This window comes from Myotis daubentonii, chromosome 17 (genome assembly GCF_963259705.1).
Source record: "Myotis daubentonii chromosome 17, mMyoDau2.1, whole genome shotgun sequence".
Taxonomy (NCBI): domain Eukaryota; kingdom Metazoa; phylum Chordata; class Mammalia; order Chiroptera; family Vespertilionidae; genus Myotis; species Myotis daubentonii.
In genome coordinates, this window is record NC_081856.1 from 18,961,501 (window position 1) to 18,978,130 (window position 16,630).

General features: G+C 37.6%; 1 protein-coding gene and 1 non-coding gene across 13 annotated transcripts in view; both read right to left on the reverse strand.

Annotated features, from left to right (window-relative positions):
• Positions 1–16,630, reverse strand: part of CSPP1 (centrosome and spindle pole associated protein 1) — a 100,887-nt gene that overhangs the window by 73,411 nt on the left and 10,846 nt on the right. For 7 of the 12 annotated variants that reach the window (XM_059672972.1, XM_059672975.1, XM_059672978.1 and 4 more), the window contains 3 exons: positions 16,128–16,227; positions 3,987–4,090; positions 3,607–3,630 (listed from right to left, as the gene is read on the reverse strand). In XM_059672972.1, coding sequence (XP_059528955.1) covers positions 3,607–3,630; positions 3,987–4,090; positions 16,128–16,227 — 228 coding nt within the window. The remainder of the gene's footprint in view (positions 1–3,606; positions 3,631–3,986; positions 4,091–16,127; positions 16,228–16,630) is intronic. The other 5 variants (XM_059672980.1, XM_059672979.1, XM_059672976.1 and 2 more) reach the window with 1 other exon arrangement.
• Positions 9,478–9,610, reverse strand: LOC132220188 (small nucleolar RNA SNORA31). The gene has a single exon (XR_009449706.1). It is a non-coding gene; the product is annotated as a small nucleolar RNA SNORA31 (small nucleolar RNA).

Sequence of the window (16,630 nt, forward strand, 5' to 3'; positions counted from 1 at the left end):
CAATCAAGGCTTAACTACAACAAGACTGCGCACAAAGACCACAAGGGGGTGCACCAAGAAAGCATAAAAAATGCGGAGACAAAGAAACAGGACACAACTGACAGAAATGGAGGATATAGAGTTCAAAACCACACTTTTAAGGTCTCTCAAGAACTGTCTAGAAGTTGCCGATAAACTTAGTAAGGCCCTCGAAAAGACTGGTGAGACCGCCAATAAATATAGTGAGATCCTCAAAAAATCTAATGAGACCCTCGATGTTGTGATAAAGAACCAACTAGAAATTAAGCATACACTGACTGAAATAAAGAATATTATACAGTCCCCCAACAGCAGACCAGAGGAGCGCAAGAATCAAGGCAAAGATTTGAAATGCGAAGAAGCAAAAAACACCCAACCGGAAAAGCAAAATGAAAAAAGAATCCAAAAATACGAAGATAGTGTAAGGAGCCTCTGGGACAGCTTCAAGCGTACCAACATCAGAATTATAGGGGTGCCAGAAGATGAGAGAGAGCAAGCTATTGAAAACCTATTTAAAGAAATAATGACAGAAAACTTCCCCCACCTGGTGAAAGAAATGGACTTACAAGTCCAGAAAGCGCAGAGAATCCCAAACAAAAGGAATCCAAAGAGGACCACACCAAGACACATCATAATTAAAATGCCAAGAGCAAAAGATAAAGAGAGAATCTTAAAAGCAGCAAGAGAAAAACAGTTACCTACAAGGGAATACCCATACGACTGTCAGCTGATTTCTCAACAGAAACTTTGCAAGCCAGAAGGGAGTGGCAAGAAATATTCAAAGTGATGAATACCAAGAACCTACAACCAAGATTACTTTATCCAGCAAAGGTATCATTCAGAATTGAAGGTCAGATAAAGAGCTTCACAGATAAGAAAAAGCTAAAGGAGTTCATCACCACCAACCCAGTATGATATGAAATGCTGAAAGGTATCCTTTAAGAAGAGGAAGAAGAAGAAAAAGGTAAAGATACAAATTATGAACAACAAATACGCATCTATCAACAAGTGAATCTAAGAATCAAGTGAATAAATAACCTGATGAACAGAATGAACTGGTGATTTTAATAGAATCAGGGACATAGAAAGGGAATGGACTGACTATTCTTGGGGGGGAAAAGGGGTGTGGGAGATTCGGGAAGAGAATGGACAAAAATCGTGCACCTATGGATGAGGACAGTGGGTGGGGAGTGAGGGCGGAGGGTGGGGTAGGAACTGGGAGGAGGGGAGTTATGGGGGTAAAAAAGAGGAACCAATATAATAATCTGAACAATAAAGATTTAATTTAAAAAAAAAAAACACTAAAAGGCAAGAAGAAAAAAATTGCTAAGACAAAATAAATATATAAAAAGAACTGCCTACAGGTAGCCCAAGTTTCTAGGAAATAGGATTGGGAAAAACAGAAATCTGGAATTCCCTTTTAGACATGTTCAACATAAGATACTCATTAGATTTCAACTGAAAATGACAAACAGCCAGCCAAATACAAAAATCTGAGGTTCAGTAGAGAGGCCTGGGCTAAAATTATAAATTTACTGATTCAATTTAACAACTGTTCTTCTGAGAATATGTTGTCCTTGCTGCGTTTTCAATGATCAAGTGTCTTTTATTCTAAAAACAGGAAAGAAGATGGTAGAGATCGTAACTGTTTAATGGTTCTTATTAACAAAGTTTAAAGATTTGATTTTTGTTAAAGATTCATGCTGTCTACAAGCCTGGCTTCCCAAAGCCACAAGAAATAAAGAAAGAATGGGACTTGGAAAAGTGTACATAATCCAAGGGCCAAGGAAGCCACTGCAGCTACATCCCCATATCCTATGTCATTTCCTTTTTCCTTTGCTTTCCTTTCTACTCTCAATTTCTCAGATATCAACCAAAACTGTATTTTTCATGTTAAGGAACTACTGTTCCTCTACAACTACATTCTTGATGATCCAACATCAAAAACTTCACAGTCCTTTGAATTTAAACATTTGTACTCCTTGATCTCTTTCCCTTTACTAAAGGCAATTTCTTCTTATGCCTCCCACCATAATTTGTCTTTGTTTAAAATCATGTATCTATGAAATAATATAAAATCCACAAGTGAAAATGATAGCTATCCGAGGAAAACCCCACCCAATAAAGGGGGTTTGGGGAGGATAATGAGGTGCAAGGCCAGGGAGGCAAGCTGGATCATGAAAGACCTCACATGCCATCCTACAAGATTCAAATTTTTATCCTGAAGACAGTGAGTGAAAAGACACTGAAGTATTTAAATCGGTAAAAGGCAGGATCATTCTAGAAAGCAGCATGGAGAATGATCTAAGAATTAATGGAAGGAGATCAGTTAAAAATCTGTGGTATTAATTTAGGACAATAATAAGAGTCTCTAACATGTACAACTGTCCTAAAACAGTTACAAAGCTCCTCATAGGCTGCTTAAGCAGGTACAATATATCACCACTGCCTATTATACACCAAGTTAAAAATGTACTGCCTTCTGCCCTGACCGGTTTGGCTCAGTGGATAGAGCTTCGGCCTGAGGACCAAAGAGTCCCGGGTTCGATTCCGGTCAAGGGCATGTACCTTGGTTGCGGGCTCATCCCCAGTAGGATGTGCAGGAGGCAGCTGATCGATGTTTCTAACTCTCTATCCCTCTCCCTTCCTCTCTGTAAAAAATATATTAAAAAAAATTTTACTGCCTTCTAACCAGAACCTAACCTCTCTAGCTACATGATTACTTCTTACTACTCTCAAAAAGAATCTAACTCAGCCAGGCTGGTAAACCTAATATGCCTCATTCATATAAAGCTAAAGTCTACCCCTCAAGCCCTCCTTTATTCTAAACTCTCCATCTGAAAAGCTTCCCCTCCTCCCTGGATTGCCCTCTAGAACATCCAAATTCTATCTTATCATGCCTTACAAAATAACACTGAGGCCTTTTCTAATCATACTATCCTTCTCATTTAGAGTTATCACTTTTGTATGAATATTATCTCTACAGCTAGATTCTAATCTCATTGAAGACAGGATTCATACCTGATTCATCTTCATGGTAAGTGTTTAAAAAGTGTTGGTTGAATGATAAATGGATGTAAGAGATTATTTTTAAAAATAGTTCTATAAGACTATTTGTCTTTGTTTTCCAATATACATTTACAAACGCAATCTACATGTGTGGATGCAAAAATATCTAGTCATCCAAATCTTGACAATACACAGTTCAAAAACATTTTAGAGCATCTTGAATATCCTATTTTATTAATCTTTATGTGATTATAACATAATTTGAAGAACAAAACTAGTATGATGAAAACAAATGAACTTATAGATGCAGAATATTTCTAAAGGATGCATAAGAAAACAACAAAAACAAATGCAAAGCCGAAATCAAAAATAATGCTTAACTGAATTAATGGAAAATTATGTCATCTTGCTAAAAGCAAAATTATAAAATGGTGCCATTCAAAAGTCTCAGATCACAAATGAAGCTATTTTTCCCATGAGAGAGCAGCAACATTATAGATGCCAATGATTGCAAGCTACTAGATCTAAAAAAAAAAAAAAAAAAAAATCTAAAGGAGAACATTCCGCAGGCAACCCTACCTTTCTCTTTGCTTCTGTAATACCCTAAAGTCAAGGGAAACAAACGATTGATGAAATGTATTCAAAGTCCTTTCTCTCCATGTGCAAATCAGAATAAATAAGAGAGCATTTATAAATTTGAAACAACAGTTACAAAGTAGTTAAAAAACTAAGACTATCTTAGGATGATTATAAACATCATGCTTGTTTAAAATAACCTTATAACCTAAAAAGCAAATTGGATTTTAAAACTTAAAGTCTGGCCGGTGTGGCTCACTAGTTGAGTGTTGATCCATGAACCAAGAGGTCACTGGTTCGATTCCTGTTAACTGCACATACTGGGGTTGCAGGCTCAATGACTTCTGAAGCCTAAGACTCAACTAATTAACAGAACTCTTTACCTGAGTAAGATAGCGTCTGTAATCTTGCCGCAATTCTTCTTTTAGTTTATGTTTCTTCCGTTCATAGTCTTCCCCAAGTGGTAAACTCAATCCATAATCAAGTCCTAGAAAGAAAACAACTTCTTAAAGTAATGTAGCTTATTTTCAAACCAATCTTAATTTCAATACAATCTCCTGTAACAAAGCACAGTATAAGAAGAAACATAGTCATGCTGATTCTGAGACTAGGATCAGGATAATAAAATTTTTATTTAAAATGTTTTAATAGGTAATAATCCATATGTTGGAAAATATCACTTCTTCTGACTCCTTCCAGAAACTGTTTATGCATCTATTAACAGCTACTATATGTTATCATGTGTGCATGTGTGTTCTTTTACTAATTCCCCCTTTATATAATGGTTTTGCATTGTTTGGCATTGATTTTTCAAGGACAAAAAAAATAAAGCAAAGAAAAGCTTTACTTCTTCAGTTAATTCGACTGAAATTTCTATAAAAATACTTACAACATGCTAATGTCTGCTTTCAACTTGAAAATTAATAACAAGATTGTTAACCTATAAGAATATCCTTGCTATCACGTTTGAGAAAAATTAGGTCCAATGTGTTGCTCAGACTGAAATTTCCAAAAGTTTTAAAGTTTAGCTACTAATTCTGATTACACATAAATGGATATTAATTTTTATTGTGCAAAAATATATATATTATAAAATTTACCATTTTCACAATTCAGTGCCATTAAGTCCATTCAAAATGTGCAACCATCACCACTATCAAAAATTTTTCATCATCCCAAACCAAAACTCAGTAAAAGGATAATTTTTAAAGAAAAATTTCAATTTTGAAAAGGGTTTTTATTTTCATAGAGTTCAAAAATAAAATTACATTTTGGGTAATGACAATATTAATGGCTGCACAACTTAAAAATACAATAAAAACCAACAAACTATACAATTTAAAGGGTAAACTTTATGCTATGTCAATAATACCTCAATAAAGCTGTTATCACATTAAATACTTTTTAAATATTTTAAATACTAAAACACTATGTCAAGACATACAGATATCAGATAAGGATTTGATTTTTAAAGCCCCCTACCTTTTTTAGTCCTATTACGTAATACTATAGTATAAAAAAATTATCACTTCTAAAAAAATAAAGTTTCCTTAGAATCAGCGACAACCAATATAGATGAAGTAAATGATTGCTGTATGAACTGATGATCACCATTTGAGTGCCTTATTCTTCACAATGCACCTAAATGATGGGAACTTATCATGGAAGTGTCATATCACTGCTTTATTACATCATTGAGCTATTTCAGGGGCAAACAGGCCAAAGTAGTATAAATATAAATGAGTATTTCTTGATTTTTCTGCAATACTAAATTCCACTTTCCACTATAAACACTGTGGCATTCTCTTTAGAAACACTTCTGGCCTATTTAACTCCTGATGAATGAGGGAATAGATTCCTTAGGACACCTTGCACTCAGGCTCCCAGGTCTCTTTCCAAAAGAATCTAAAGCATTCCATATGCCTGGAATTTTAACTCATCCTCGAAAGGCATTCTTCCTCACAAAGGAATCTAAACCTTATTTTTAAAGATACAGAATTTAAGCCTAGAGAAAGTTTGAATTCTTACAATAAGAACGGAGTAGCACAAAAGAAACTAAACTATAAACTGGCTGGTTTGGCTCAGTGGGTGGGGCATCAGCCTACGGACTGAAGGGTCCTGGGTTTGATTCCAATCAGGAGCACATGCCCCGGTTGTGGGCTTGGTCCACGGTGGGAGGTGGCCAATTGATGGTTCTCTCTCATCATAGAGTTTCTATCTCTATCTCCCTCTCCCTTCCTCCAAAATCAATAAAAATGTATTTTTTAAATCCATTAAAGCCAAGTCCATGCTTTATTCAATTTTATAATACCTGGCACACAAATTGTACCCCAGAAATGTTCACTGAATTAAGGTGTGAATGAATAAATAAATGAAATGTCTGAGTATAAGGAAAGAGAAAGGAAGGACACACTATTCTTAACATTTCCTTTTTGCTTTTCATCTGATTGCATAGAGAGAGGAAGCATAATTACTGGTAACCAGAGTTACCCACCTGTAGTTACGTAGTCACAAAGGATGCTCTACTGTGTCAAAGAAAGATAACAGGCAGCAAGAATGATGCCTCCCAACATGCTGAGCTTTCCTCTCAGGGAACAAGTAAGTTACAGCTTTCTGAAAAGTCATGTGTTTAAGGTGGCTGTTACTACTGTTTTTTGATTTTTTTAAATGTTTTTACTGATTTTAGGAAGGGAGAGGGATAGAGAGAAATGACATCGATGAGAGAGAAACACTGATCAGCTGCCTCCTGTATGCCCCCTACTGGGAATCAAGCCTGCAACCCAGGCACTTGGAATCAATGGGTCGATGCTCAACCACTGAGCCACCCCTCCTGAGCTGTTTTTCAATTTTGCTTGGTGACTTATGTGATAGAAAAAAGATGTGATTCATTTCCATTTGTAAAATACTGTTCATACTGTTTACTTTTATTTATCAGGAGTAGTTGCTTTTTACCATTGATGCAAATAATATAATAATTGTCTTTTAAAAAGTAATATATGTCTTCTGAATTATTTAAAATTTTATTAATTTAACATTTAGTCAACAGAAATTACTAACTTTTTAATTCTTATTTTTGTCATCTAGCACTATCATTTTATGGCATTAAAGGTAGGTCATAGAAACAAAATTAAGAATTATATAGAACAATTTAAATATTCACCTAAAGTTATGTATTAACAATGGCATCTCAGTGGACTTAATGAGCTAAGAAACATGGTGAGACTTACTTATTCAGAGCAGCTTTCTTCTGGTGGTTCTGGTGCCAAGTAAGGCCTTAGTGTCATCTTAGAGTAATGTGAAGTGATGTCACTTCACCAAGTACAACAGAAATGACTCTAAGATAGTTAACATTATGCTTCAAAACTACACCAATTACATGTATTTGGTTTCTACAGTATTTGTGAGTTATATATAATATTTAAAACTAAAGTATATAATCTTTTTAAAAATCAATATACCTTCAAGATAGCACTCATAATAAACACTTTATAAAACAATTACCATGAACACTTAGTTTCCTCTTTTCATTATTATATTACCATGAGAAAGCATTATATATGAATAATAACAGGCCTTTCCCTAAGCAGGTGACATAACAAAGATATGAATTTATCAACTGAGTAGAACATTGTACTCAAACTTCAAGTATAAAGATATTATTACAGCCGAACCGGTTTGGCTCAGTGGATAGAGCGTCGGCCTGCGGACTGGGGGGTCCCGGGGTTCAATTCCAGTCAGGGGCATGTACCTTGGTTGCGGGCACATCCCCAGTGGGGGCTGTGCAGGAGGCAGCTGATCGATCTCTCTCATCGATGTTTCTAACTCTCTGTCCCTCTCCCTTCCTCTCTGTAAAAAATCAATAAAATCTATTTTTTTTAAAAAAGATATTATTACAAATCACCCACTTGTACAAATTAAACAAAAGAGGTAGAATGTCTGGGATTTAGTTTATAATAAGAGAAACTGCCCTGGCCAGTGTGACTCAATGATTAGGTCAGCCCTCACACCAAAGAATCTCGAGTTCCATTTCCAGTCAAGGGCACATACCTGGATTTCAAGTTTGCTCCCCACCCCGGGTCAGGGTGCTTGCGGAAAGCAACCAGTCAATGTATAACTCACATCAATGTTTCTCTCTCTCCTCCCCTCCCTCCCTCGCTTCCACCCTCTAAAAACAATGGAAAAAAATATCCTCAGGTGAGCATTAACAAAAAAGAGAGAGAGAGAGACCTAAGATTACATATGCTAAAAAAAAAAGATAATTAAAAAGTGCAACTAAAAATTAGTAAACAAAATCAACTATTTCCTTTTGTCTACTTTCAAAAGTCTCCACATTTTTCAGCTTAGTCTAAACTCTAGAACTTTTCTGCAATGTAAAATTCTGCTATTGCATGCTTTCTGATATTTTTTAATATATTTTTATTGATTTCAGAGAGGAAGGGAGAGGGAGAGATAGAAACATCAACAATGAGAGAATCACTGATCAGCTGCTTCCTGCACGCCCCCTACTGGGGAGCATCTGACAACCCAGGCATGTGCACTGACCAGGAATCAAACCACGACCTCCTGGTTCATAGTTTGATGCTAAACCACAACCTCCTGGTTCATAGTTTGATGCTCAACCACTGAGCACACCAGCCGAGCTCTGATGTTATTTTTAAATTACAATGTAATTTTTTCTTCTTTATAATTCTTTCCATATTTCCTTGAACTTAACTGTATTTAAAATGAATTTTTAAAAATCATGTCAAATAATTTCTAGTAATAGAGTAAAATCTCTTATCTTATTTTAATAATCTGTAATCTTTTTACAAATTTCCAAAATGACTTCACAGCATGACAGACAAAATAAATCCAGTGCATTTTGGAGCCTGAAATGCTGAACAATGGCATTCTGATATAAAAGTGAGAAATACTGCCCAGAAACAGTGAAAAAAACGCCTAGGGACTGCAGACACTGAAAACAAATTCTTGGAGTACCCAAAGTTTAGAGGTGAGAGTGCTAAAAAGGAACCAGAAAAGACTGAAAAGGAGAGTGTTGGGAGTCCTCAAAAACCACCCCCAGGTTTGGGGATTCACAAGAAAGACTCAAAGTATGCAGAAGTCATTATACTCACATTTCCAGTTTATTACAGTGAAAGGGTCCAAAGCAAGATTAACCAAGGAAAATGGTACATGGGGCAAAGCCCAGAGGAAACTAAATGCAAACTTCCAAGAGTTCTTCCCTGTGGAATCAACTAGGACACTCTTAATTCCTCCAACAAGTTGTGGCCACCCATGTGAAATGTTGCCGTCCAGGGAAGCTCATTACAGACTTAGTGCCCTAAGCGTCTATTGTGAGATGGTCATATAGCACCCTCTTGACTAGCACTACCAGACTCCCCAAAAGGAAAGCAGCCGTTTCTGCATAAATCACATGGCTTATACAAACAGTTTAGGGACAATGAACTACTCTTATCGGTTAGGGAAAGTTTTGTATCATTATAGAAAACCGTTTACTAGCTAAGTTGCAGACATTAGCCTTACAGACAGGCCTGTCTAATAGGCAAGCTCTGTTAAGAAGCGTAAGTGCTAGCCCAAAGGCACAGAATCTAGACCAGAAACAAGGAGGCTAATACTTTCAATATAACACAGTGCTATTTGACACCTTCCATAATCACTCCAAGTACCAATCAGTTTGGTACATAATTAATTTTCCTTTCACTCAGGGATAAGGTGGATTATTAACAGTTTTACACCAGACTAGGCTAATTTTTTTAACTCAAATTTCAGATTCTTTTTGGGGGAAAAAGACCACGGGTTTTTCTTTGTTTCCACATTATTTCTGAGTTGGCAAAATTCTCTCTCCATGTTTCATTCCTCTGTCACCATTTTTCCTCCTGTATTCCCCCATTCAATCTTGTCTGCCACAATCAGACAGACAGAAAGGGCAAGGATATTTTTCTCTTGCATCTGTACTGGAAACCTTTGCAGCAGACAGTAACTGCTCCAGGTTTGTCAATAGATGCATTAGGTTGCTTCTTATTCTCCAGAGGTCATGGCCATATCCTTATACTATTAATCACAAAAGTACTACCTTCAAATGCAAAACAGGATATATGCTACCCTAGATAGAAAAAGAAGACAGTCTAGTTATGAATTTTTATACAAAATACTGCTTTAACAAGACTCAAGGACAGGATTGGGAAGCTGATAGGTAATAGAAAATATTTAGATTGGTCTCTACCCCCAGTTCTGGCACAGAGCACCTAAAACCCTTCTAATTTCCTAAGTGATAAGAACACTGGGAGCATTTCTTCTAATATCTGTCTTTGACCCCATTCCTGACACAGGGCTCCTAAAGCCCTTGTAAATTCCTAAGTGATTACCGCACTAGGATGGTCAAGATAGTAAAGTAGGTAAACACTGTGTTCACCTCCTCCCACAACAGTAGTCAAAATTCAAACTAAATTATAGAACCAAACTATCACCTTTGAGAAGTACCTGAAAACTAGCTAAACATAATTCACAGAAGCCACAATGAGACAGGTGGAAGGCAGAAATGCGGAATGGGCAGGCCTGCACCCACAATGCAATGATTAAGAATCAGAAGGGCCCTGACCAGTTTGTAGATGGGATCTCAATACCAGATATCAAGTTGTATTACAAAGCCATTGTTCTCAAAACTGCCTGGTACTGGCACAAGAACAGACATACAGATCAATGAAATAGAACAGAGAGCCCAGAAATCGGCCCGAACCAATATGCTCAATTAATATTTGACAAAGGAGGCAAGAACATACAATGGAGCCAAGATAGCCTCTTCAATAAATGGTGTTGGGAAAATTGGACAGATATATGCAAGAAAATGAAACTAGACCACCAACTTACACCATACACAAGAATAAACTCAAAATGGATAAAGGACTTAAATGTATGACGGGAAACCATAAAAATTCTAGAAGAATCCAAAGACAACAAAATCTCAGACATATGCCCAAGCAATTTCTTCACCGATACAGCTCCTAGGGCACTTGAAACTAAAGAGAAAATGAACAAATGGGACTACATCAAAATAAAAAGCTTCTGCACAGCAAAAGAAACCATCAACAAAACAACGAGAAAGTCCACTGCTCGGGAAAACATATTTGCCAACGTCATATCTGATAAGGACCTAATCTCCAAAATTTATAGGGAACTCATACAACTTAACAAAAAGAAGATAAACAATCCAATCAAAAAATGGGCAAAGGACCTAAATAGACACCTTTCAAAAGAGGACATCCAGAAAGCCAAGAGACATATGAAAACATGCTCCAAGTCACTAATCATCCGAGAGATGCAAATCAAAACAGCAATGAGGTACCATCTCACACCTGTCAGACTGGCTATCATCAACAAATCAACAAACGACAAGTGCTGGAGAGGATGTGGAGAAAAAGGAACACTCGTGCACTGCTGGTGGGAATGCAGACTGGTGCAGCCACTGTGGAGAACAGTATGGAGCTACCTCAAAAAACTGAAAATGGAACTCCCATTTGACCCTGTGATCCCACTTCTAGGAATATATCCCAAGAAACCAGAAACACCAGTCAGAACAGATATGTGCACCCATATGTTCATAGCAGCACAATTCACCATAGCTAAGATCTGGAAACAGCCTAAGTGCCCATCAGTAGATGAATGGATTAGAAAACTGTGGTACATCTACACGATGGAATACTATGCTGCTGTAAAAAAGAAGGAACTCTTACCATTTGCAACAGCATGGATGGAACTGGAGAGCATTACACTAAGTGAAATAAGCCAGTCAATGAAGGAAAAATACCACATGATCTCACTCATTCAGGGATAATAAAGACCATTATAAACTTATGAACAATAATAGATACAGAGGCAGAGCTGCCTCAAACTGATTGTCAAACTGCAGCGGGAAGGCCAGGGAGGGTTGGGGGGCAGGAAGGAGGGGGGTAAGAGATCAACTGAAGGACTTGTATGCATGCATATAAGCATAACCAATGGACATAAGACACTGGGGGGTATGGGAGGCCAGGGGATTGTCAAGGGCGGGGAGAAAAAAGGAGACATATGTAATACCCTTTGTAATACTTTAAGCAATAAAACAACAAAAAATAATAATAATTTAAAAAAAAGAAGGGCCCTGACCGGTTTGGCTCAGTGGCTAGAGCGTCGACCTGCGGACTGAAGGGTCCCAGGTTCGATTCCAGTCAAGGGCATGTACCTTGGTTGTGGGCACATCCCCAGTGGGGGGTGTGCAGGAGGCAGCTGGTCGATGTTCCTCTCTCATCGAGGTTTCTAACTCTCTATCCCTCTCCCTTCCTCTCTGTAAAAAATCATTAAAATGTATTAAAAAAACAAATCAGAAGGGATATCTCAGTTTCAGAAGTACCCTCCCAAAGGGCGAGGAGTCCCAGCTTCACACTGGGCTTCCAGTTCAGGGTAAAATAGCCAAGGAGTCCCCATAACATCTGCCCCTGAAAACTCGCATGGCTTATGTCCAAGTGAGATAGAGGGTTGCTGGAGTCCCAGCTGTTCCTCTTGAGGGGCCTGCACTTGGACTCACTCTGGACTCGTGTTGGCAGCAGGTCAAAAATCGGCCTCAATTTGCAGCACAGCCTCTCCCAAGTCCCTCCAAGCCCGGCACAAGTGACAGTCAACTGCAGATCATTGTGTAGCTCCTGCTATGTGGCCCAAAGCTGGGCACAAATGGCAGTGGACCTTGGGAGGTAGCTTCAAATCTTTGGAATTTTTCAAGTGATAGAAAGGTCTTTGTGGTAGATCCCCATGACCATACCTGATAGTTTATACAAATAAGGTGACTCATGGTGAGCCCCTAGGTAGTTTGTGCTAAAGAGATGGCACAGATGGGAACTGGTCACACCAGAAAAGACCAATCATGTGATAGGACCATTCGACCTTTGAGCCATCTGACATCAGCCTGACCTCAAAGTAAGGGATCTATAGATTGAGCCATGTGGGCAATGATTCAATCAATCACGACTACACTATGAAACTCCATAAAAACGCTGGACATCAAAGCTCAGATAGCATCCCAGTTGACAACAGTCTTTACACTGTCACATATTGATATGCTGAGAGAATGACGCATCCCCGAGGCTGACGGAAGCTTCATGTTTGGACTTTCTCGGACCATTCCCTATGCGTCTATCCCTTTGGCAGGTTCTGATTTATATTTTTTTGCTCTGACAACACTATAATAGTAAGTATACCACTTTCCTGAGTTCTGTGAGTCATTCTAGTGAATTATCAAACTTGAGGGGTAGTGTAAACCCCCCCATATTTGTAGCCGGCTGGATAGAAGTGAGGATGGCCTGCGGACCCCTGAACTTGCATCTGGTGCTTTAGGTAAGAGAAGTCTTGAGGAGGACTGTGCCCTTAATCTGTGAAGTTTAGACTTTGGGTAGTTGATGTCAGAGGTCATTGTAATGCTCCTCAAATCCTTTTGTGAGAGGTATAATGGTGAAAGAATGAGCCACATAGATAAGCCTTACCCATGAATATCATCAATATCTAACACAACAAGTTACAAAATCATAAAAACATACTGTTGCATGAGAGTTGAACTGAGTTATCAAGAGATTGCTTTCATTAGCTAAAATGAATATTGCCCATTTATATATTTCTAATAGCTACTATGCTTAATTACTCAAAGTATGGTATCACAGTTTTAATTCAATATATAGTTTCCAAAACTAATCTTTATTTCCAGTTTGTTTTATAATTCTTAGATAAGACCTTCTAAGGAAAACTACTGCCAAATTATATTTTTCCCATTATCAAAAATTACATATTTAACCTAATTTTAAGGTCACAGTTATTCAGGCAAGAGGTCAGTAACTGAATGCTGACAAGGTATAAAATTAGTCTAATTACATATTCTTCTTTAATAAAACTCAATGAACATCAAAAATAATTACTGCTTCAGTTGGCAATAAAAGAAAACATTCCATGAAAAGTAAATCCCACACATCCAAGAGAACTATTTATTTTTGCAATGGAGAACTTCACTCCTTCATTCAAAATATCTTCTCTAAGTACCGCACTGTGCTAGGCAGTGAATGTACACTGTCAGGCAAGCTGGCAGCCAATAGACTGTGCAACAAGTTCAAAACTGTTCTTCAAGGGAAAAACCAATGCTATAGGAGCACAAGGCAAAAATGACCAACACAATGTGGTAAAAGTAATAAAAGGGTAACATCATCATACAGGAAACAAGCAGCCACTGAAAGGTTTGAAGCAGAGATTTGGTTTTCGGAAGGATATCAATGGGCAGTGAAGGGACTGAGTAGAGAGTGTAGACTGTAAAACAAAAGAACACTAGGAAGAAAAAATCTAAGTGAGAGACAACAGAGGCCCACGTAAAATAACATCTATGGAATTAGAGAAAAGTAAATATTGAGGTTTAGGCGTTAGAATCAATTCGACGTGTGGAATTATTGCTTCGACTCTAAAGGAAAGAGAGGAGTCACGGAAGACTAGGCAACCAGCTCCCCAGAGCACCGACAGTTTGACAGGAACAAAATCAATGTTGCACATGTTGATTTTGAGGTCATGGCATCCAAGTAAAGATGTCCAATAGGAAATTAGATATATAGATCTGCAGTTCATAAAAGAAATTGGGAACGAGATAGAGTTTTATGAGTCATGAATACACTTACAGTAAATAAAACCAGAATGTATGAAATGAAAAGAGGGACTAGGACAGAGCCCCAAGGAATGGGCAGAGGTCACTGTATCTTCAATTTTAAACTCACCATCATTTGTGAATGTAATAATAAAAGAGTCATTCTTAATATAATTCTCAAAAGTCAAAAACCAACTTTTAAAAAGATGTAAAAGAGGTCGGGAAAAAAATATTTATTGTCCACCAATTATGTGCAGTCATCTTTTCATATGTATTCAACTAGAGACCTAGCGCACGAAATTCGTGAATGGGTAGAGTCCCTGGGGGCTGCTGGCTGCTGGTCAGGGCCTTCTTTTGTTCCGCACCACCCACTGGTGGTTAGCACACGTCATAGCGAATGATTGAATTCCCAAACTCCCAAGGGGACACTTTGCATATTAGGAATATATATGTATGTGTACACACACACACACACACACACACACACACATACATAATAGAGGCCCGGTACACGAAATTCATGCATGGAGGAGGGGGGTCCCTCAGCCTGGCCTGCACCCTCTCCAATCCGGGACCCCTTGGAGGATGTCCGACTACCGGTTTAGGCCCGATCCCTGCAGGCATCCCTCTCGCAATCCAGGACCACTGGCTCCTAATCACTCACCTGCCTGCCTGCCTGATCACCCCTAACCCCTCTGCCAGCCTGATTGCCCCTAACCACCCTCCCCTGCCAGCCTGGTCACCCCTAAATGCCTCTGCCTTGGCCCCCACCACTGTGGCTTTGCCCAGAAGAAGGACCGGATGACCGGAAGATGTCCAGTCGACCCGGTCTAATTAGCATATTGCCCTTTTATTAGTATAGATAGATTATTGCCACAGTAGCCTTTTAAGTTAAATGCCAATTCTTAAGATGAGGAAACAGATTAAATAACATGTGCTAGGTCACAAGGCCATGACAGCCACAGCCCAAAGCAACATGCAACCCCAGAATTTCAAAGTAATTCTATCTGACCTTAGTGCTTGAGAAAACCTGCCATTATACTTTTAAAATATTATATTTAGAATCAAACTTTTGATTCAGAAAAATTTAGGACTAAAAGATCATCCAACTCCTTTATGTTACAGATAAAAAAAACTGAGGGCCTTAGAGATTAAGGAACTTAACCAAAATATGTATTATACTTAAGTTCACTAAAGCTGTATACTAGCCAATAATTTTTTAAGAAAATCAGAGTTGAAAGTGTTATCTATTTACTGAGGTCCACTTTGAGCTGGTTTTCTAGTAGAGACAAAGAGCCCACTAACTATTCAATCTCTTGGCCAACATCCCCTTATAATCAACAAATTTTTTTATTAAAAAAAATGGTAAAAAGTTTACAAATATTGTCATACCAAACCATAATCAAAGAATTAGTACAGCTGCAGAATTAATTTCTTAACAACTCTAATATATAGTCATTAACAATTAAAATGGTCTTTCAAAAAATTAAAAAATGATAAAATGGTCTTTCACTAAACAGCATTTTGTATCCATTAAGCATATTTTTTTGATTTTTAAATAAAGGCAAGTCCATTTCTGTTCAATAATTAACTCTCTCACTCTCAATCTCTCTCTCATAAACACACACTCACACTCAAATGTTTCAATTAATTTTTTATTAGTTATACTTACTGCTATAATCCCATAAATATAATCAACCCAATAGCATTTTTAAAAAGGTACAGGGTTCTCAGTATATATTATTATTTCACATGTAAGATTTCAGAAAGGAAAGAGTTACCATGATTCTAAAAATACCTTTAATTTCTTACAAGACAAAGCTCTTTCACAACAGCCTGTTTAGAATATCTTAAAAACAATTTAGCACACCTAATGACATACCTAAGGAACCCTTGGTCTGTTGTCTGTTTGGTGGTATGTTTTCCTTAGCCATGGAGATTAATATTTTACTGTTTTCAGAAAGCTTCTCTGATGCCTTTCCCTGAAAGAGATAATATTTATAAAAGCAGAGGGGGGAAAAAACCCTACAAAATATACTATTAATCTCAGTACTTTTATTAAACAACTTGACAAAATTACATGGTACACTGTAGAAGAAATTTAAGTATCAAGTTTAGGGAATTAAACAAAAGCAGTTAATACTATAATAAAAGTCCTAATATTTAGCTCATTCACTTATCAAAAGTCACTGAGTTCCTGCCAGCCAGTGTCCCAGGCAACGGAAATACATGAGTGAAAAAAAACAAGTAAGAATCTGTGCCTCCCTGGAGCTTATAAACCATTGGGGACACAAACAATAAATATAATACATAATTAGCCTATGTAATAGGTAGAGAGTGGTAGGGAGGAACTATGGGAAACAATACAGCAGGGTATGGAGGCCC